Source organism: Emydura macquarii, unplaced genomic scaffold (assembly GCF_026122565.2).
Source record: "Emydura macquarii macquarii isolate MOO-44397 ecotype Brisbane River unplaced genomic scaffold, CSIRO-AGI_Emac_v2 contig_2676, whole genome shotgun sequence".
Taxonomy (NCBI): domain Eukaryota; kingdom Metazoa; phylum Chordata; order Testudines; family Chelidae; genus Emydura; species Emydura macquarii.
Genome location: NW_027132813.1, coordinates 8,369,368 through 8,393,021, shown reverse-complemented (window position 1 = coordinate 8,393,021; position 23,654 = coordinate 8,369,368). Strand labels below are relative to the sequence as shown.

Sequence of the window (23,654 nt, the reverse complement as noted above, 5' to 3'; positions counted from 1 at the left end):
ATCCTCAGCCGATGTAAATCAGTGGAACTCCATTGACTTCAACTACTATTCATGAGAGGGAGTGACCATGTGCACGTGGTGAGGAGCTGCTAAGCATTGGCTGGGTGTCACTGCTCTCCAAAGAGAGATATTGGTGACATCCAGGCCTCCATGTTCTGATGGGGTGAAATGTTTGTTTGTGTGTGCAGGGCTCAGATGTCGACTGGGATGACCTCTTGAATGAGTTTGAAGAAAGAAGGTACCTGAGTGTCCGGAAATGGAAGGGCGGAGAGGATCCATACCGACTCTATGCCTTTAACCAGAGGGAGAGTGAGAGGATTCCCAGTGACCGTGCCATCCGTGACACCAGACATTACAGGTTCTTGCATCCTTCCCATATCCTTCCTTGGTTATACAGCACTTCACAGGCAGCACTAACCAAAAAGGGACATGATTGGCCCTTCCTTAAGGGTGTCCACTGGAGACCAAAAAACACCCCAAACTCGGGAAATTAATGGGCCAAAGACGTGGCAGACTGTGCTTGGATTGAGAATATACCTAGGGGATATCTTTGTCTTCCAAGAGACCCTGATGCGATAAAAGACATGTTGGTTTAAAAATAATTTTGTTACATGTATTACTAAAACCACCTTAGACAATTAATTGAAACAACTTTTTTGCATTGTTTGCATTTCACTATGGAAGCTAGACTGGTCATTTTCACTTCTTGTTTGTAGTCAGTTTATCTTCCCAGTTCTTTTATTCAAACACAATGATGCTATTTCCACACTGGAGGGAAATGTTTAAATCCTCAAAAATCCCTACTGACTGTACTGAAATTTAAAATAAATAATAAAAAAAAAAAAATGCTGGTTTCTAAATATCATGAATTGGGCCCACAAAATCATAAGATAGGCTTAAAATAATAAATTTTGAATGTTTTTTATTTCCCTTCTGGCTTGTGCTCCTTTAGGGTGCATTCAAATCATGATTTTAAGCTTTTCTCTACAACCATGAGGACTAGAAACTTACTTTTAAAAAGTGAAAGCAGAGAGTTTCTCTTAATCACATGCCTCCTGAAGCTGGAGCTTTAAGAGGAACACCACAATGAGACTCTTGAGACTCTCAATAAAATCCTGAGAGTTAGCAAGTGTGTGATTTTATTCTATCTCTATGATGCTTGTGACCTTTCCCATTTATTCAATATAAACCAAACCTAAGTGTTAGACCTAAACTTAAGTGCCCCTTTCATTAACTTTTGGGTGCTTGTGTTGAGTAAACAGGTCAGATTCACTGATCCACTCACAAATGAAGAGGTCTGATTTGGTCTGTATTTTCTTAGGATGAAACTTCCCCCTTGTGTTTGTCTATTCTCATGTATGATACTAACATCCTATCCACTGAAAACTTCACCTGCCCTGCAGGATGAACTCCATTGGAGTCCATTGAGATTCTAGAGGGAAGATGGACTTTACCTTCCTCCAAGGCAGGCAGAATTTTGAGTCAACAGAACTGGGTGTGTTTGCGGGTGCGGGCGCTCACCACCAGAACTGATCCGCTCTGGTCAGCAACAAGTGCAGCACAGCTGCTCGCTATTTTCTTCAGCAGGGCCAGGGGTAAATAAAGGGACTAAGGGATTATTACAGAGTGAAAGTGGAGGGGTGGCGGGAGAGAAATGTCAGAATTTATCAGGCTAAAGGGCTCCTGAGCGGCAGAGTCAAAGAAACTTGCTTTCTGTTTTGGAGCGCCGATCTGTGCCTTCTGGGGGAATCTTCTTTCCTAATTACAGTGCTGCTTGACATATTGATGATGGACTCTCCTAATGACAGTGGTGGAAAATTGACAGGCAGCAGCTGAGTGCTGTCAGCACTAAGCGGTGGGGAGGGTCTGGAGTGGCATGATTTCTCTATATCTAGGCAAAGGATTCTGCCACTTTCCCTTACAAGAGGTCACCCAGTTTTAAGCCCCATTTCCCCCCAAGGATCTTAAGGGGAAATGCTGCCATGTACAGACCAGGAAGGATATGGCCTATGTTGTCACTTCTTCAATCAGCTGCATGTAGCAATAGCAGCTTCTTTCGCGCCGCCGCCCCCCCCCCCCCCCCCACACACAAGGGCAGACTTGCGGTAGGGAATCTCCCTGAGGTTCTTCTGGCAAAGTTTTCACCCTGACCATTCTGATGGGGGGAAGGGGCAGCATTTGCTATGGTGCCCATCTGCAGTCCCTTGGCTCCCCTGGGATCATCATGGATTTCAAGGGCTCATTGGAAGGCTGGGGCCATATGAAAGGCTCTGTGATCCAAGTCAGCTTCTTGCCAGTGCAGTTCCAATGGGGGCACACTCAAAGGACTCTCGTAGCCAGCAGCAGCCCCTGTGACACCACCTGCTGTGTCTTTTGTTCTAATACATTTCTCTTAACCCGGATGGAGGATACTGCTGATGGAGGATGATGCACACCCAACCACCCACTCCCCATGCATAGATTCCCAGGCCTGCAGAGAACCTTCTTATGGTCCTGTCCTGCCCCCTCCCATCTTTCACAGGGCAGAGCTGAAATCTCTGTGCGTGGGCATCTAAGGGATACAATCAGGACCAATGACTATGCTTATCAGCAATATTCCTTTTCTTTCAGAGCAATGAACAAACATTCACTAATTGATTCTTCACCTCCCTATGAAGTATGTTACTCACAGATGGGGAAATACAAGCACAGAAAGACTGAGTGACTTCCCCAGGGCTGCAAAGATGGTAAGGGAAGAGCCAGGATTAGAAATCAGGACTTCTTAGCCCCCAGCTTTGTGCTGCTTCATGCAGGGTGGTGACAAGTGGTGCAAAGAATTATTTAAAGGTTTTGCACTAGATGAAACAGCAGATGCTTGTTGGTTTGGCAGCACAGTGAAGGATCTGCATTTTCTCCTGGACATTTTCTCGGAGGGGCTGATTTGATGTATCGGGGAAGGGATCTGACCTGCCTGGAGAGCCTTGGGCAGTCTGAACCCTGTCTTCCAAGAGCTAAATAAGAACTCCTTTCCCTTCTCTTCCCCAGTCCTGCTTCTCTCTCCACAATTCATTTGGTTTGAATTCTAGTGGGGCTCTGCTTACTTTCCAAGGATATGGCACAGCCATCAGCTCCTAGCGCAGGTCCCATTCAACTATTTTGTGCATATAATACTCTAATAAGGAGAGATGGACCTGCACCAGAGCCTCAGTCTGAATCCAGGTCAGAATCCGATCCTGGGTCTGGATTTGAAATTCCTTAATTGCCTCTGTGTGAAAGGGGAGAACAAAACGTTAACTTCCCAAATTCAGATCCTAATGCTAAGTCTTGAGCCCATCTCTAATGATAAAATTGCACCAGTTCTTTACCACAATTTCTGTTGTGACTTTCACTACCTTGCCTAGTGAGGCCAGAGACTCTTCCCTCTGAAGAGGAGCTGACAGCCCTGATGGACACATGTTATAGCTGAAGGGAGTGTGGTATTCCTGGAGAGAACTAATGCATGGGATATTAACCATCTGCCCTGTTAAAAAGGAAAATCAGCTAGACTGACCCTTCCTCCATCCTCTGTTGTGGTTTGGCTGCTGCGACCCAGTATCAGCTTTTATCTGGGTATGTGACATACTGTCAATTGCTTTCAAAAAGAAAAGTTCTCATTAAGGGTGGAAGCAAGGGCACAGCGTGTGGGAGGGGCCTGGGTTAATTACATTTGCTTCCAATTTCCTTAACCCGGTAATTGGATTCTGATTTATTGAATATGTCTAGCTAATGGTGTATCATCCTCAGCATTGTTCAAGCATTAGAGCAGCCACTAAGGAACTGGGGCTGCCTTGAGATTCGAGAACACAGACAGCTGGGAGGAGGGGGCTGCAGGATGGGAAGGAACACAATCTAACAGTCCTCCATGGAAGAAGGTTTTTGTTCACTGTGCAGCTGTTCGGGGAGATGCAGCAATACACTCTGGCACTACAGTGTGCTTTGCAACCAGACCTCACTGCTACGTCTCATTGGATAGAGGCACACCGGAGGGTTTGTTTGATTTCTTAGCACAGCCCGGTGGGTAAATGGAAACTGTCATCACAGACTCTCACAGCAGGGAGATTTTTCATCTGATGGACTGCATGAGGGAAGGATAGAGGAGAGGCAGGCTGAGGTTTAACACGTTGGAAACTGGCATTGTACCTTCTCGGAAGCAGTGAGGGCTGAGCCTGCAAAGAGCTGCCTCCTGCAAGACAAGCATGGGAGACTGACAACAGCACTCGCTAACGACAGGTGAACCGCAAAAGGCTCAGTTTGGACATTCATCCAAAAGACAACTTTGGTGTAGAAATCAGTCTGGAAATACGTTGGGAACAGGCTTTCTCAGGAAATTTCCACTCCTGCCAGGCCAAAGCTACAGGACCTGATACTCCTCTCACCCATGCTGGTGTAAATTGAGAGCGAACACCCGTGAATCTACACGAGAGCATTCAATCACAGTACTGTCATTATTACCATTACAGTAGCACTGAGAGGTTCCATGCAAGACACGGGCCTCTTTATGCTAGTGGCTCACAGAGTGAGCAACATATTTGCTTCATTTATAATGCAGTGGCTGAAGCACAACTGAATGTGTCCACACTACGAACTCCAGGCGGAGTCAAGGTTGCCTTTTTGCTTCCCCACTAGGGCGACGTGCTGATTCAGGTGGAGTCACGGTCATCTTAAGTGACAGATCGAACTACCCCCAGAAGTCTGGCTGAGAGGTTCCCTTGTGCCCCTTGCCGTAGGCCTTTCCACATGTTCCCCGCAGTAAACCCTTGTCCCTAGGAGTGCGACTCCTCAGCCAGTAATTCAGCTGTAGATTGCTGCCTGCCACAAAGTACTTTGCTCTGTACAGCTGTGCCCCTGCTTCTGCCCATCCACTTTGCAGCTCTGTAACTCCAGCTGCATTGGTGGCTGTGATGAACCAAAGGTAGTTTCTCAGAGCAATATTATCAACCAGTGGCCCACAAATGGTGGCCAGCTGAGCCTGTGGCAGGAAGAGTGGAAATAGCAACTATGCTCCTCAGGCCATGTCTATACTGACGGCGGCAAATTCGCCGCCGCCAGATCGATCTTTTTGGATCGATTGAGCAGTCAGTGTAGACCCGCTCACTCGATCAGGAAGTCAACGCTGGTAAACCACCCCCTCAAGTAGTTTAGCACAGCGCAGTGTACACAGCGCGCAGAAGGGAAGCAGAGCAGTCGACGTGAGTTAGGCAAGGTACTCTGCGTAGTTTGCGTAACTCCCGTCGACTGCCGCCGAATCTCCAGGTAAGTGTAGACCAGGGCTCAGTCTCTTTACTACCAGCTGGCTCCTTCCCCTTCCAAAACTAACAGGTGCATGTTTGGATCTGGTGCTCTGGATCAGTCCATTGAAGAGATAAGGAGCAGCTGTTCAGTTCATTCCTGAATCTGAACTTCCCCAAAATTTGAGGGATGTGGGGGTGAATCCAGGCTTCAGAGTCAAAGTGGGGGTGGTGTGGGCCCATCTCTAGGACAAGGTACTGTTTGATCTGAGTTTTGAGTTGCTTCCTCTCCAACTTTTTTCTCCCACACCTGACTGCAGTGCATGTGTGACTGCGGCAGGACTCACAAACCTCCAAAGCACAGTGATGCCCAGCCAGTGTCACCTGCCAAAGGAAATGGGAGAATGTCCCAGCTCTTGTGCTTGCAGCTTTTCCACTCTAAATGTGATTCTTTCTCCAGGAAGGTTCTAGAAAATCTCCTTGCTTTTGCCCCAGCGCAGCTAAGTAGCTGGAATTGCCAGCAACAGTTTAATATATAAACCTGGAAGGCTCAGAGCAGCAAATTCTAGTTAAAGGATTAGAGAGGGGGCAAATGTTTAGAGGGAAAAATCTGGCACCAACCTCCAGTTGCTTTGCAATATTTGCTGCTGCTGCTGTTTTTTTCCATTGTTGACTCACAGGTGGTGTCCTATTTCAGACAATGAGGAACTGTGAAGTTAGTGGAATTAGAGTGGGAAAAGCTCTATTAAGTCCTTTTATTCATCTGTCACCATGCCTCAGTGGGTCACAGCTGAGGATGCCAAATTCAGAACAACCTGCTGGTGGCTATTCTGTCCTTCGATTATACCAAGCCAGTAACAAAAGTAAACTTCTGTCTCACCACACTGGTTAACAAGAAGGCAAAAATGCAGTCGTCTTAGACATCCCATCCCTTGTTTCACCAACCAGATACTACTAGACTTTCTGATGAGTGGTTATTGAAAACCACTTTCATCAAACAAAGGGCTGTTCTGATCTCAAAAGATAGAATCATAGAAGATTAGAGTTGGAAGGGACCTCAGGAGGTCATCTAGTTCAACCCCCTGCTTAAAGCAGGACTAACCTCAGCTAAATCATCCCAGCCAGGGCTTTGTCAAGCCGCACCTTAAAAACCTCTAAAGATGGAGATTGCACCACCTCCCTAGGTAACCCCTTCCAGTGCTTCACCACCCTCCTAGTGAAAAACTTTTTCCTAATATCCAACCTAGACCTCTCCCACTGCAACTTGAGACCATTGCTCCTTGTTCTGTCATCTACTACCATTGAGAACAGCCTAGCTCCATCCTCCCTGGAATCCCTTTCAGGTAGTTAAAGGCTGCTATCAAATCCCCCCTCATTCTTCTCTTTTGCAGACTAAACAAGCCTAGTTCCCTCAGTCTCTCCTCATAAGTCTTGTTCTCCAGTCCCCTAATCATTTTTGTTGCCTTCCACTGGACTCTCTCCAGCTTGTCCACATCCTTTTTGTAGCGGGGGGCACAAAACTGGGCACAATACTCCAAATGCAGCCTCACCAATGCCGAATAGAGGGGAATAATCACTTCCCTCGATCTGCTGGCAATGCTCCTACTAATGCAGCCCAATATGCTATTAGCCTTCTTGGCAACCAGGGCACACTGCTGACTCTCATCCAGCTTCTTACCACTGTAACCCCCAGGTCCTTTTCTGCATAACTGCTGCCTAGCCCATTGATCCCTAGTCTGTAGTTGTGCATGGGATTCTTCCGTCCTAAGTGGAAGACTCTGCACTTGTCCTTGTTGAATCCCATGAGATTTCTTTTGGCCCAATCCTCCAATTTTTCTAGGGCACTCTGTATCCTATCCCTACCTTCCAGGGTATCTACGACTCCCCCTAGCTTAGTGTCATCTGCAAACTTGCTGAGGGTGCAATCCACCCCATCCTCCAGATCATTAATGAAGATGTTGAACAAAACCAGCCCCAAGACCGACCCCTGGGGCATTCCGCTTGTGACCGGCTGCCAGATAGACATGGAGCAATTGATCACTACCCATTGAGCCCGATGATCTAGCCAACTCTCTATCCATTTTATAGTCCATTCATCCAACCTACACTTCTTTAACTTGCTGATTAGAATACCGTGGGAGACTGTATCAAAAGCTTTGCTAAAGTCAAGGTATATCATGTCCACTGCTTTCCCCACAGCCACAGAGCCACCTCTTCATAAAAGGCAATCAGGTTGGTCAGGCATGACTTGCCCTTGGTGAATCCATGCTGACTGTTCCTGATCACCCTCCTCTCTTCTAAGTGCCTTAAAATGGATTCCTTGAGGACCTACTCCATGATTTTTCCAGGGATTGAGGTGAGGCTGACTAGTCTGTAGTTCCCTGGATCCTCTTTCTTCCCTTTCTTGAAGATGAACACCATATTTGCCTTTTTCAGTCATCAGACACGTCTCCCAATTGCGACGAGCTTTCAAAGATAATAGCCAATGGCGCTGAAATCACATCAGGCAACTCCCTCAGCATCCTCGGATGCATTGCATCTGGCCCCATGGACTTGTGTAGATCCAATCTTTCTAAATAGTCCTGAACCTGTTCCTTCAGCACTGCGGGATGTTCACCTCCTCACCATTCTGTGCCGCCCAGTGCAGTAGTCTGGGAGCTGATCTTGTCTGTGAAGACAGAGGCAAAAAAGGCATTGAGTACCTCAGCTTTCTCCACATCCTCTGTCACTAGGTTGCCTCCCTCATTCTGTAAGGGGCCCACACTTTCCCTAATCTTCCTCTTGTTGCTAACATACCTGTAGAAACCCTTCTTGTTCTCTTTCACATCCCTTGCTAGCTGCAACTCCAATTGCGCTTTGGCCTTCCTGATTTCATTCCTGCATGGTCGAGCAGTATTTTTATAATCCTCCTTAGTCATCTGACAAAGCTTCCACTTCTTGTAAGCTTCTTTTTTGTGTTTAAGCTCACCAAAGAGTTATTTGTTAAGCCAAGCTGAGCACCTACCATATTTGCTATACTTTCTGCACATCGGGATGGTTTGTTCCTCCGCCCTCAATAAGGTGTCTTCAAAATACAGCCAGCTTTCTTGGATTCCTTCCCCCCTCATATTAGCCTCCTGCCCATCAGCTCCCTGAGGGAGTCAAAGTCTGCTTTTCTGAAGTCCATGGTCTGTATCCTCCTGATCTCCTTTCTTCCCTTTGTCAGGATCCTGAACTCTACCATCTCATGGTCACTGCTGCCTACGTTGCCACACACTTCTACTTTCTGTACGAAATCTTCCCTGTTTGTGAGCAGCAGGTCAAGAGGAGCATGGCGCCTAGTTTGTTGCTCCAGCAGTTGCACCAGGAAGTTGTCTGCAACACTCTCCAAAAACTTCTTGGATTGTTTGTGCTTTTCTGTATTGTTCTTCCAGCAGATGTTAGGGTGATTGAAGTCCCCCATGAGAACCAGATTCTGTGAACTGGAAACTTTCCCTTGTTGACTGAAGAAAGCCTTATCAGCCACGTAGCCAAGTCAATTATAACTTGGATGTTACCCGATAATCATGCTTCTGCCAATCTTTTAGCATCTAAAAACTAAAGGTTTATAAGGGAAAACAACAGAGTTAAAATGGTTAATAGATCATATATTTACAATCATTGCAAAGTTCTTATATCAGGTTTGTAGCAGTGAAAGAAGAAACTGTGGGCTTGTAAAGTCTCTGGTAACTTCCAAGAGATTGGAAGACCCTCAATCCATAAATTAGAATGCTCCTTTATATTGTAAATCCATAATCCAGATAGTTCCAAATGTTCCCTGTGGGTTGTTTTTCAATTACTTGGGCATTGGGACTTACACCACTTTGCCAGGGAGGCCATAGTCTAAAGGATTTCACACTTGGTAATTTTTCTGGGTAACCAACTTAACCTTTTCTGTGCTTATTTGCATTCCTGGTTAAACATTTTATACCCCCTTGGATCACTGTAAACCAGTGATTTTCAACCTATGGTCCAAGGACCCCTGTGGATCTGCAGACTATACCTAAGATTTCCAAAATTTCAGATTTTTCAAATAAAGAATTTGAAGAACAGCTAGCCAAAAACTCAAAAAGTAAGAGCAAAAAATTGTAAAGTACATCAGAAACATGAAGCCTGCTAAACAAGCATTAGGGCCACTAGATGGTCAAGATGCTAAAGGAGCATTCTAGGAGGATAAGGCCAGTGCGGAGAAACTAAATTAATTCTTTTCATAGGTCCTCGAAGCTGAAGATGTGAGGGAGATTCCCAAACCTGAGTCAGTCTTTCTCAGTGACAAATCTGAGGATCTGTCCCAGATTGAGATGTCATTAGAGGAGGTTTGGGAACAAATTGATAAATTAAACAGTAATAAGTCAACAGGACCAGATGCTATTCACTCAAGAGTTCTGACGGAACTCAAATATGAAATTATAGAACTAATAATTGTGATATATAAACTTATAATTTAAATCATCTTCTGTTCCAGATCGCTGGAGGATAGCTAATGTGATGCCAATTTTTAAAAAGGGCTCCAGAGGCAATCCCAGCAATCACAGGCCGGTAACCTTAACTTCAGTACTAAGCAGAATGGTTGAAACTATAGTAAAGAACAGAATGATCAGACACATAGATGAATATTATTTGTTGGGGAAGTCAATATGATGTTGTAAAGGGAAATCACACCTCACCAATCTACTATAATTCTTTGAGGGGATCAACAAGGATGTGGACAAGGATGATCTAATGGATATAGTGTACTTAGATTTTCAGAAAGCTGTTGACAAGGTCCCTCACCAAAGGCTCTTAAGCAAAGTAAGCAGTCCTGGGATTAGAGGGAAGGTCCTTTCCTGGATCAATAACTGGCTAAAAGATAGGAAACAAAGGGTAGGAATAAATGGTCAGTTTTCAGAATGGAGATAGGTAAATAGTGGTGTCCTCCAGGGGCTTGTGCTGGGATCAGTACTGTTCAACATATTCAGAAATGATCTGGAAAAAATGGTCAAAAGTGAGGTGGCAGAATTTGCAGATGATACAAAACTACTCAAGATAATTAAGTCCAAAGCACATAGCGAGGAGTTACAAAGGGATCTCCCAAAAGTGGGTAATAAAATGGCAGATGAAATTCAATGTTGATAAATGCAAAGTAATGCACATTGGAAAACATAATCCAAACTATACATATAAAATGATAGAATCTAAATTAGCTGTTACCACTCAAGAACGAGATCTTGGAGTTATTGTGGATAGTTCTCTGAAAACATCCACTCACTATGCAGCAGCAGTCAAAAGAGCTAACAGAATGTTGGGAATCATTAAGAAAGGGTTAGATAATAAGACAGAAAATAGCATATTGTCTCTTTATAAATCCATGATACGCCCACATCTTGAATATTACATGCAGATCTGGTCACCCCAGCTCAAAAAAAAAATTTTGGAATTGGAAAAGGTACAGAAAAGGGCAACAAAAATGATTAGGGGTATGGAAAAGCTTCCATATGAGGAGAGATTAATAAGATTGGGACTTTTCATCTTGGAAAAGAGATGACTAAGGGGCGATATGGTCTATAAAATCATGACTGGTGTGGAGAAAGTAAATAAGGAAGTGTTATTTACTCCTCATAACACAAGAACGAGGGGTCACCAAATGGAATTAATAGGCAGCATGTTTGAAATGAACAAAAGGAAGTATTTCTTCACACACTGCACAGTCAACCTGTGGAGCTGTTTGCCAGAGGATGTTGTGAAGGCCCAAGATTACAACAGGGTTCAAAAAAAAACTAGATAAATTCATGGACGATCGGTCCATCAGTGGCTATTAACCAGGATGGGCAGGGATGCAAAACCATGCTCTGAAGTGTCCCTGACCTCTGTTTACCAGAAGGTGGAATGTATGACTTGATGATTACCTGTTCTGTTCATTCTCTCTGAAGCACTTGGCATTGGTCACTGTCAAAAAACAGGATACCTGTCTAGATGGATCATTGATCTGACCCAGTATAGCCTTTCTTATGTTCCTGTGTTTTTATGGGTTCGCAAATGAAAAAGGTTGTGAAAACCACTGCTCTAAATAATGCCTCTCCCTGCTTAAGTACTTGTTGATGGCATATGGCATCCTCACCCTTTCATCCTCGTTTACCCAACCTTTGAACATTAAATATTTCACATACCCGCAGAACAAAAGCATTTCCACTTGCTCTGCCCCAGAGTTAGTAATTAATTATTTGTAATATGCTGCAATGGCTGACTGGCCTTTGCCAGCAGGTTGAATCTGTAGCACTGTATGAGTGCCCCCAATGCACAGCTTCTTTCTGCCAGTTAACTAGTCCACTGAAGGTTCTGATCCACATGTGCATCGTTGGATTGCAACCCTGTCACATCCCTGACAAACAAGATAATAAAATGGGAACCAAGGTTACAGAGAATCAGTTTTTGTGCATCTATGTGTGGTGCAGCATAGAGCTTTGTGCTATTGCTTGGTGAGTTGGGAAACTGTCAGAGAGTAGGATATAGTAGCCAAAGCCATAAGAATTTTCAGTGATGGCTTCTGAGTTTCTTCCATCTGTAGCAGACACCTTCCAATGGGTTCAGACATCCCAGTATTCATGGTATGACTTTTCCATATGCTAATAATATGCTTTATGATGTGGCCCAAGACAGGGCTTCCACTTGTGCCTAATTTGCTATGTTTGCTTTGCTTTTTCCACCTCAATTCTAATGTAAATTTAGCAGCTACTACTTCAAGAGCTGCCAGAGCTAGGAGGCAACGCCTGATGCCCTCTGAAATCCTAGGGTTGTGCAGTCATACTCTGCTTTTCTGCAGCACCTTTCATCTGAAGGCCTCGAAGTGTTTTATGCTCATGCCCATCCGCATTAACCTCTAATTCTACTGCTGCTTGGGAGACAGCAGCTGCTAAAACTAAGCTGGAATTGAAGTGGGAAGCAAGAAGGTGGTAAGGAGACTGATGGGATTGGAGGGTAAACTGCTAAGCTAGGAGTACTTTAGCAGATCCAGGCCATCTCAAATAAACCTGTGTGCCTCTGCTACGCCATTCAGCTGCGGTTCCTCCCCCATTCCCTTTGCTGCAAGGCCCAAGAATCAGTATGTCACCTTCTCCTCATCTCCTACCCCAAGCCCTACATAGACCAGTTTCTGGTAGTTGGTGAGAGGTTGTCTCACTGTGGGCAGGTAATCTCTCCAGAATGGGAGCTTGTGCTTGTGGAGTCAGTTAGGGGGCTTCCTGTTGGAGGTTAAAACTGGTGTTCCCGACCCAGGGTTGCAATAAAGAGGGTGGCATCTGGAGTCCTCAGGGGCTCAAGCTGTTACGAGCACAGTGCTCTGTCAGCACGAAACCTCTCACACAGATGAGCACGAGCACATCATCCTAGTACTTTGATCTGTCCTTTGTGCGGTGGGCCCATACATTCTGGGGACCTGCTGTGGCTGAAGGTTCAGCTTTACTTTCTGAACCAGCTTTGGTGGGGCTAGTACAAAGGCTGGCAGGGGCAGTGAATTCCTCCACGCACATGGTCCTGGGGCAGTGTTCAGAAAGATTATACTTTGGTTCTGTGTGAAACTCCTCTCTGCGCCTTTTTTGCGGTAGTACACATGGAGGGGGGCATGTTGTGGATGTGTGTATTGTATGTGCTTGGTGTGCACTGTGTGCATCTGTGTGTGTGTGTGTGTAGTTCAAATGTTTGTTTGAGTGGCATATGAATGGTGAGTGTACAGTGCAAATATGTGCTGCAGGGCATGAGTGGGGCAATCATATAGTGTGTGTGTTTGTGTGCGCGTGCGCTATGGAGTTACATTTTCCTATTAAGTGAATTATTGCATTCTAGACTTGGATTGGGCACTGAATTGCATTCAAGCTCTATTACGAATTATATACTATCCCCACAGTATCAAAAGTAATAAGTGGGAGCAATTAGATTTTGACAACATCCCCTGCCTGAAAGTTGTCTGTGACCTCCCCACTCCCCATTTGATTTCTCCTATTGCCTTGTCTTTCTCCAAATCTAGTTACCTTCCTGGAGCCTGCTACACGAAACTTTTTTAGAAACGTATCAAAATGAACAGTCTCTCCTGACAATTTAGAAACAATTTCAACATTGCAATATTTTGTACCACCAAAGGAAATTTTGGCTTCATGTCGTTTCCTTGCTCAGCTTCCTCAGAGCTCTTTCTAATGTTATCTGCTGTCTCTCAAGAGGATCCCCTGGAGTCATTAGTGTCTGCAGTGAGCTGTGCAGAAATGACCCCTTCTCACTCCACTGATCCCTGTCTGTATTCAGAGTCTCATATCTTGCTTACGTTCGTGACAGAAAAATGCTTTTATTGCTCATTTCAGAGCCAACCCCTGGCTTTGGGGGAAAGAGTTGGAGCCTCTCCTGGCTCTCACATCTTTATGTCAATTGGTAATGCCCAGCTGCAGAGCTAAGCTCCATCTACCCTTGGTTACTGAGGTGGCATGGGTGAAACTGAGGGCAAAATTTGAAGACAGTACGAGGGATTGCATGTATTTTTGAGGGCAGAATTTAGCCTGCAGCTTCTTTATTACTGTTGGTGATGCATGAGCCAATAGGAGCCCTTGGTGATCTCAGGTGAGGTTTGCAGGGCTAACAGATAGATAAATCCCTGTACATTTCAGAGGAGAACTGTACTTTAAGGCTGTCATGATTTAATTGCTGCCTTTCCTGTTGCTGACCCTAAGGGTTTTTTCTCTTTTGGTTGGCAGCTGCAGTGTAGCTGGGCTAGTTCAATGTCCTGTGCAGTATGGACCAAGTCTTGGAGTCCTTATTCAGTTTTTACTCTGTTCTTACTCAGGCAAAATCCTATTGACTTTGATCAGTGCCAAGCATGGACCCGTGTAAATGCCCATGCGCACCTATCCTATCTGACATTACTGGTGTCGTGTTTGCTCAAGAGAAGCCTAGCATTGGGAATAACAGGGAGTGTTATAGATCAGGGCTGAGGGGCATTGGCAGAGATGTGTTAACTCCCAGGGTGGGAATAATAGTGCTTTCTCTATGCTGGGACTAAAGTGCTTTGTCAAAGGTGTACTGGGCCCCTGCACTGTCATAGCAGGGCATGCTCCAGGTCAGCATCAGGGCTGACTTCATCCACTGTGGTTGGGGGGTGGAGGTGGAAGAGGACCTCTAGAAAAGCAAGGGGCACTAAAAGCCCCTTGACGTGCAGTGTCATAGTTGTGAGGAGGCTCAGCGCTGTGTGAGCAGTGCTGTACAGTAAGTCAGGACAGGAACATCGGCTGAGCTGGGGGGAGGAGGGTGGGAGAAGGAGAGTGGAGCAGGGAGCTGGTGCTGGTGCTATAGTATGCTACAAGGATGGTCCCAAACATTTCCTCAATAGCAATAGCATGATGATTAGTGGGTTTTATGAAAGGATGCTGTCAGATGCATAGGCATAGCTATGCCGTGGGGCCAGGAATGGTAGGAGAGCTGCAAATCAGGACTGAGGGGCGGGCGGGTGGCTGGGTGGGTGTGCTTGGGGGTGGGGTGGGGAGGAGGCAGTGCTGGAATAGGAGCAGATGTTGCATGTCAGGACTCAGGAGCCTTGGCAAAGCTTGGTGACAGGACTGGGATGAGGTATGCTGGCATAGCTGTGTGTGGGAAGCTTGCACAACGCCTGCCCACACTAAGACTGACTCAAGGCAGTGAATTGCTTGCTTTACTGAGTGCTACATCTATGTACAAGCTATTATTCAGGGGCCACATCCTGAGGTCCTCCTGCAGGCAGACTCCCATTGACTTCACAGGGATTACATCTGAGTAAATGTAATTTAGTGTGAATAAGATCTGCATACCTGGGCTAATGGTCAGCAAGCCACCTGATGCTTAGGCTACTGAATGTCATGTATTTTGGCTGTCTCCTTGTTTTCATATTTTCATTATCCGTCACCATTCCCTGCACATCATAGCCAATAATACTTAGGAGATTTGTTCTGTCCCTTGATCTGTGATTCCAGCTGTTTGGCGAATCCAGGAGATTGATTTCGTTCCCAAATAAGATTTATTACGTTTGGGGCAAGTGTCTGATCCAAATCCTGCGTGTGTGAGGACTGTCACTCTGGATCTGTAGATAACAGGGATGTTCACTGGCAGGAAGATCTGAGGCTGGATTAGCCAGATAGAACATGAGCTAGACATCTCCTCCTCTCAAACTCAGCCTCTCACAGCTTGTGGCTGACCTATGGGGAGGTAGCAAAACATGGTTTGTAAGGGACAGTTGTGAAAAGGAAGCTGGGAATACATTCAAGATGAAAATGTCTCCTGCAGGAAATAGCTTAGTCAATTATTTTTCACAATTGCTGGTGACTTGTGAATGTAGCTCATGACACTTAGTTTTTCCTGTGACTTCTCAGACTGGGATCTCTGGAGATTCGAATGTGTGAAAGATCAGTTACACCAAATGGCAATAATAGCATGACTTTTCTTGACAACTTTCTGCTTCTTCCAGAACCTGCTGGATAGTGCGGAGTAGGGACTCTGGTTACATGGACTCTGTAGTGATGGGAATTGGCTTGTGCTTAGATGATAAATTGTGAACAGATAAAATGGATGTGCCTCTATTTCTCCTGTCAACACTTGACTGTTTAAAACTAAACCAGTGGTTTTTAAACTTTATTAATAGGGTGGACAACGTCTTCACAGAGAGATTTCCCATTGGCACCTCCTCTCCCATGCCCAGCAACCCTTTGTTAACCACTGCAATTGCTTGCATGGAACATTAACATTAGAAAAGGATCTAATATATATATATATATATATCTTCTTTTAATGCACCTTAGAAGCTGAAAACAAGATGGAGAGGCAGCACAATGTGGCCAGCCAGCTTTCTGCAATCCACCTACAAGCTCTCAATAGTTTGAGACCCATGGATCTGAAACATTGACATCTGATTACAGCCATGTCACCACCTCATCTTGGGATTTTAGGGAACTGTCATCATCATCATGCTCCTTGTAGTGATTTTATTACAGACCCTTTCAATCCTCCAGGAATCCAAACCTTTTGTTATATAATATGATGATTAACACAGCCAGTTCACTAACTAACCAGGGAGATCTAGCCAAATGCTACAAAAAGTCCAGATGAAGAACTCATCTTCTCTCCAGGAAGGTTCCCAGCTGTAACAGGAAATTACAAACAATATGCCGTAGTTTATACTTGTTGTCACTCCCAATCCTAGATTCTAGGATCAGCTGATTGAGAGGGTCAGATCCTGACGTGACTCTTACCTCAAAGGCTTCAGAAGTTCATACAACTCGGGTCAGAGTTTGACACAGAGTTTGCTTCCTCTCCCAACAATGAGCTACGGGTCTAGTCTGGAAAACCCTTCAGTTGCCTGAAAACAGGAACTCAACATTTGTTCCCTGCTGCAAAGGAGTGTTGTGTAGCATTGCTGTGTTCAGATACACCCCATGTTTACCCTTATAATATAATTGTGTATTGTTTAATGCAAAGTATGTCATACAAGGTGTTTTTGGAATGCTCATGACATACTGAGCATTATTGTTACAGTAATATGTCTGTTGCAGTGTCAGGAGTATGGTAATGACATTTCACTATGTAATATTCCCAAAGATGTATCCTCATGCCTTGAAACATGTCCAGGCAAAACTCTCCAGTAGCAGGGGGCAGTTCACACCTCATCCAGGCATGAATAGGGCAAACCTAGCTCAGCTTTCCAGGAACAAAGGACTGGCCTGGGCATCAACAGATAATCAATTGGACTCTTGAGTGAGTCACCTCCCTTCCCTTGGTCAGCTGGAACCACGATGAGGTAATGCTCATTGACTTAGGATATGGATGAAACTATACAAGGACATTGTTTGTCTCCTGACCCTGGGGAACAGGGGGTCAAAGCTCCAAAGGGGAGAAGAAATATTATAAAAAAGGAAGACATTGGCCATGCTCTCTTTCCTACACCTCCATCTACAAATACCACCAAGCAACTGAAGTGCTGACCAAAAGGGAGAGCTTGGCTGAAGGGAAACCAGCCAGCCTGTGGTGAGAATCACCTAAATCTGTAAGGTTACTGAAAGTGTTACACTTAGTTTAGAATGTGTTTTGCTTTTGTTTTCTCTTAACCAAACCTGACTTGTTATCCTTTGACTTATAATCACTTAAAGTCCTTCTATAGTTAATAATTTTTTTTGTTTTACCTAATGCAGTGCATCTGGTTCGAAGTGTGTTGGAGACTTCACTTGGAATAACAAGGCTGGTGCATATTAATTTCTTTGTTAAACTGACGAACTTACATGAGCTTACATGGCTCAATGGGCTTTATTGAACATTGTAAGATGGAAGTTCCTAGGGTGGCATCTGGGACTGGGGGTAGTGGCTGGCTAGTAGAAGTACTCACTCAGTTAAGTGTAGCTTGCTTGCTTGAGGCTATGTGTGAACAGCTCAGGAGTAGGGGTTTTCATGGCAGATCAAGGTAAAGTGGGCTCCAGGAGTGGGGGTTGGGGTGACACAGCCATTGGCCAGTCCAGATTGCACTAGGGGAACGCCACAGTGGCACAGTCTTGGCAGGATCCACAGAACCAGATCTTTTGGGGTTTGGATCAGAACCCCACGCTGTTCCAAATTTAAAATTTGGTACTGAGAGTGTTAAAGGTTAAAGTTAGTCACAACATTGTGATATGTCATCCCAGACGTGTGATATTTCAGTGGAGGGAGCAGTGAATAACTCCGTCTCTTCTGTTCTTTCTAAAGCCCTTGGGTATACATCTCGCAAAAAGGGTGCTAGATCAGTGTGTGGTGTTGTTAGATGGGAAAGGACAAGTCCTGCTCTCATGTCTTGCATGACTTCTCCCCTTTTTTGTCTTTCCAATTGTGAATATTCCTTGCTTTCTAAAGAGCAGAAGTGACACTCCTTGTGTGACCCAAGGGGTGCTGCTTGTTGGTTGTCAAAACTGCCCAGGAAATAAGCCAGCAGCAGAGCTACACAAACGTTCCCAACAAAGCCTGACACCATGGGAAACCCACCTGGTTCCAGGTCTTGTTACAGATTTGAAACTCAGACCGAGTTTGCAGAAAGCTCCATGAAGGTTCATGGACCTTTTGGGTGACCCTGGCCTGCCTGTGATGGGCCTAAACCCAAATTCCTAGAGCTGAACATCCAAAACCTTGGGGAAGCTGAACTCTAGTCTCTATATCTTCGCTTTACCTTTAGTTCTGAACAAACATAGTTCAATGTGTGAGTTAGCTTCAGCATCACTTTTCAGCTAAATTTCATGTTGAGGTTTGGGTTAATTTGAACATGAAACTTGAAGTGAAATTCAGGTAGGTGCACACACATGGGTCAGTCCTGGAGAACTTGTTTGCATGAACCCCTGGGAACAGGAACCATTGAGCTCACACATCTCTATCCAGGAGTCTAGGGTTTGGGTTTATAGGTGGCTAAATCTGAACCAATCTGAGATACGTAGATAAACAGTAGGTCTTGTTGCAGAGGCTGTTGTGGCCTCAAGACCTTCTATGTGTCATTCTTGGTCCAAAGCTATTTTGGAGGCAGAATTTTAATTTACAGTCAACATAATTTACAAACCTTGCTTTTAGTACTTCTCTCTGAGCAGTTTACATTAATGTGACCAGGCTTGGTATAGATGTCCTTGAAATACCCATCTCCTTCCTGCTTTCCAGGCACTATAGGCTGATTATTCTCTCACTTACACTGGTGTAAATCAAGAATAATGCCAATTAAATCAAACTCCACTGAACTGTAAAAGCGAAGTCAAGGAGAAGAGAAATAGGTCTACATCAGGGTAAAATGCCTTTGGGAAGCCTATGACCATCCCTGCATAGCATGTGTCCCTCTCATTATTAGCATTTATTTGTTCTACCGTAGCCAAGATCAGGACCCCATTGTACCAGGCACTGTACATACCAGAGAATAAGTGACAGTCCCTGCCCAAAGAGCTTACACTCTAAATAGATGGGGCAGACAAAGAGTGGGAGAAAGGGATTATTATTATTCCCATTTTACTGATGTGTTCCAGACTCCCAGAGATGAAGTGACTTGACCAAGGTCACAAAGTAAGTTTGTGGCTGTGACGTTCCCATGATACAATCTGGACTGTTGTATTACTGTGTCAACCCCAGTCCTCCACTGCTGGAGCCTGTCTTATTCTGCTCTGCTATGAGAACCCCCACTCCTGGGCTGTTCACACACAACTTCCAGCATGTAAGCAGCTCCCAACTGAGTGAGTGAATGCTTCTAGCCATCCACTCCTTGGATTATACAACAGAACGACACTACGTAATACCCTCAGTCCCAGATTTAACGCTAGGAACTTCTGTCTTACAATGTTCAGTTATGCCCACTGAACAACGTAAACTCATATAAATTCATCAGTTTAACAAAGAAATTGATATGCACCAGCCTTGTTACTCCAAGCGGAGCCTCCAACACACTTCAAACCAAATGGACTGCTTTAGGTAGAACAGACAAACACATTTATTAACTATGAAGGGTTTTAAGTGATTATAAGTCAAAGCATAACGAGTCAGATTTGGTCAAAAGAAATTGAAGCAAAAGGCATTCTAAGCTAAGTTTAACACTTTCAGCAACTGTACAAACTTAGGTGATTCCCACCACAGGCTGGCTTGTTTCCCTTGAGCCAGGCTCTCCCCTTTGGTCAATACTTCAGTTGCTTGGTGAAGTTTGTAGATGGAGGTGTAAGAGAGCGAGCCTGACATATGTCTGTGTCCCTTTTTTATAATATTCCTTTCTCCCCTCCGGGGCTTTGCCCCGCCCCTCAGGGTCAGATGACAAACAATGTCCTTATATGGACTCATTCATGTCCTGAGTCATTGAACATTATTTCATCGTGGTTCCAAACTGACCAAAGGAGGGGAGGTAACTTACTCAAGAGTCCAATTGATCCTCCTTTGATGCCCAGGCCAGTCCTTTGTTCCTGAAAGGCTGAGCTGGGTTTGTCCTATATACGCCTTGAGGAGGTGTGAAGTGCCCCTCTGTTCCTGGAGGGTGTTGCCTGGACATGTTTTAGGCCATGTGGACACATCTTTGGGAATATCACATAGTGCAGCCTCATAACTTTACACATGAAATTGCAACCAACATACTACTGTAACAATAATGATCAGTACATCATGATCATTCCAAAGACATCTAACATGATATACCTTGCATTAAATAATACATAGGGTGGACATGGGGGTGCAGGGCATCACAGTGGCCAAGTCTGGAATTAATCTCCTGAATCCCAGTCCAGTTTGTTAACCACAAGATCATCCTTCTTCAGCCCCAGCATACACAGAGGGTCTGATTCTGTTCTCACCTACAGCCATTTAATCTCAGTGTGACTCTAGATGATTTCATTGTGATTAATCCTGGCTTGCAGTGGTGCAGGTGAGAAGAGAATCAAGGCCAGAGATTGGTGTGGCCTCTAGGCTGCCTGACTCATAATATATCTCTTCTGTATTTGTATCCTTATCCTTGTTACCTGCTTCTGGATGGCTGATGTAAAAATATGTGGTGGTTTTAGTCTACTTCTTGGTGGAACAGGTATCCGCCTAAAAAAACCCTCCCCACAACTGGCGCCTTAGCAGAAAGGCTAAGGGTAAATGGGATTAATAGATTCCAAAGCCAAAAGGGACCACTGTGATCATTGAGTCTGATCTCCTGTATAATACAGGCTGCACAGCTTTCCCAATATAATTCCTAAAGCACATCTTTTAGAAAAATATCCAATCTTGATTTAAAAATTGTCAGTGATGGAGAATGCACCATAGAATCATAGAAGATTAGGGTTGGAAGGGACCTCAAGAGGTCATCTAGTCCAAACCCCTTCTCAAAGAAGGACCAACCCCAACTAAATCATCCCAGCCAGGGCTTTCTCCAGTTTGACCTTAAAAAACTCTAAAGATGGAGATTCTATCACCTCCCTAGGTAACCCGTTCCAGTGCACCCAGCAACCATTATGGGCTCTTCGGGGCTTGCATACATGGATGCAAGGGAAGGCAGAGGGTCAAAGAAGCATAGCTCATCTTTGGCAGATGCAGTGCCACTTACAGGCTTTGTGGAGCTGTCCCTGGTTGGTTGTCCTGGGTCTCCCGCTGCAGCAAGGTCCCCCACTCAATCATCAACAAAACCCCATGGAGAGGAGAATCAGGCCCTGTGCTGTTTAGAACCTAATGCCTGTGTTCAGCCTGGGTTTCCAGTCTTGTCCGCAGCCTCCTAAAACTCAGCCTGTGTCTGCCTTCTCCCTATAACTACAGGGCCAGAGTGTTTTATTACTGGTGAATTCAGCCAATGAGCAATTTCTAGTCACCTATCAAGAAACAGATAAGGATCAAAATTTATTAGTGGGCTAAATTCACTGCAGCAAAATGGCTGCGGCTCTGTTGATGTTGACAGTGCTGCACCCATTTTTTATGAATGGTGAATTAGGTCCAACTTATCTATTTAGATGGAACTCACCCATCTTGTAAATTGTGCATTGAAGTCAGTGGGGAGGGCACATCAGACTTTACTGTGTTGGAAATGAGAACAGAATCTGGCCCTTCCCTAACTCCTGCTGCAGATTTATCTCTGAGAGCTCAGTGTAAGGAAAAGATTGGTTTGGAAGGCGGTGAGGGGGTTATAGTGCCATATAGGAGAGAACACAACTGAAAAGTAACTTGGGACAATGTTGTCCTATGAGGGTGGAGGAGGGGAGGGATAAAGAGAAGATAGGAGGGGGCAGAAGGGAGAGAGAGGCAGAGTCAGGAGGGGTTAGAGCGGGAGAAAGTGAATTGACGGGATTCTCTGGAGATGAGGTTGTTTGTACAGTTATCACAGGGCATCAGGGCTAAGCCTCTCTTCTGCAGAGGGATGGTGTTATAGGCAGGATCAGCTGCTCCCAGATCCTCTCGTCTCTGAGTGCCATAGGGGGATGGTGATGGAAGTGCTGAGTCTGCAGGGGTGGAACTGACTTCCAAAAATAATAATTACAAAAATTCTCCGTCTTCCCTCCACCCCCTCCCCAAGTAGAAGAGAAAACATAATCCAGGGAGAGTGACGACTTCTGGGAGGATTTTGAGGAGTGAGCCAGAATATATGTGAATCTGAGGGAAATATATAGGCCATTGTTTTGACTGCATGAAAACATATTAGTTAAATGGTTGAGTCATTCATCTTTCTGGAGGGTAAAGCTAGTACATTTGAAAGTACAAGAAAGTGCTTTTCTGTGATGGCACCTGCTAGCACGCACAGCGCACACACACACACACACAGAGTCCTGGGCTCCATTCTTGATATGATATAGTGGTCAAGCTAGCTTAAAAGGTGTGTGTAGCAGAAAGGGGCTCACCATGGAAAGTTGGGGTGAGTAACTTATATGTTCCATAGGAATTCTGGCTATTTAAAATGAGGTCCCAGCCTTTCAAAATCATTCTGGGTCTCCAGTGAATTTCCTGGCTGATGGCTGAATTCTATGGGAATACACACACAGCCTGTAAAACAGAAACATAACCAGACATTCCTCTTCCTGCGGGATAGAATGAATTTTAAAGGGCCAGAAATGCAGAGAGAGAAGTTCATGCCACTGTGCCAGAGTGCTCCAGGAGTAGTGGGCAGGTGGAGGCTAGGAAAGGGGTGTGGTGCAGGATGGGTGAGAAATGGAGTGGTCTCCAAATGGAGTTTTGTCCTTAAAGAACTGTGATGTAGTGGATTTTTTTGCCTTTAACAAGCCATTGATGCTGTGAACAAGATAGGGCCCTGTGCAATGATGTGCTCATCTCATATATAAAGCCAGCTCCCTGGCAACTTTTCCATGGGTCACAAGGAAGCCAAACACTGGAATGATTGGGAGGTGAGGGGTACATGGAAGGATAACTCACTGCCTATTAGGATAATTCTGCAGCTGGTTAAAGGTAACTGTGGGACCATAGTATTTTTCACACATGCTGCCTCCTCCCACCCCAAGCACTACATTCAATCTATGGGTATGAAAGGTCCCTCTCTGCAGAACTTTATTCTGAAGAGTTTTGTTTGATTCTCTGAGGGACAGGACAGTATTTTCTGACCAGTCACCTCTTAATGCTCTTTTGGATGGGGATCCTACATCTGCTCTTTCAAAAACCACCACATAATAACTTAGGGTAACATTGTTCTCTCCAATCCACATGGTATACCTTTCCTTTAATAGTGTGATCTCCTGACCAGTGCAGATTTCCTATGTGTATCGATGGGTGTATGGGATGAGTACTTGGGCAGAGGTCCCCAAACTGTGCGGCGCGCCCTGCTTGAGAGACCTGGGCCAGCCCTCATGGGGATGGAGATGAAGCACTGCCTAGCCACACTCTGCCCCATCTCTGCTCCAACCCCACCACCTGGCTGCAGCCCCAGCCTCGGCTACTGGTCAGACCCAGCCCCATTTCTGGCCC

The 23,654-nt window shown here is 45.1% G+C and overlaps 1 protein-coding gene across 5 annotated transcripts in view; it reads left to right on the top strand.

The window, feature by feature from the left end:
* Window positions 1-23,654, top strand: part of GALNT14 (polypeptide N-acetylgalactosaminyltransferase 14) — a 193,156-nt gene that overhangs the window by 68,039 nt on the left and 101,463 nt on the right. For all 5 annotated transcript variants that reach the window (XM_067564818.1, XM_067564817.1, XM_067564816.1 and 2 more), the window contains exon 2: window positions 189-358. In XM_067564818.1, coding sequence (XP_067420919.1) covers window positions 189-358 — 170 coding nt within the window. The remainder of the gene's footprint in view (window positions 1-188; window positions 359-23,654) is intronic.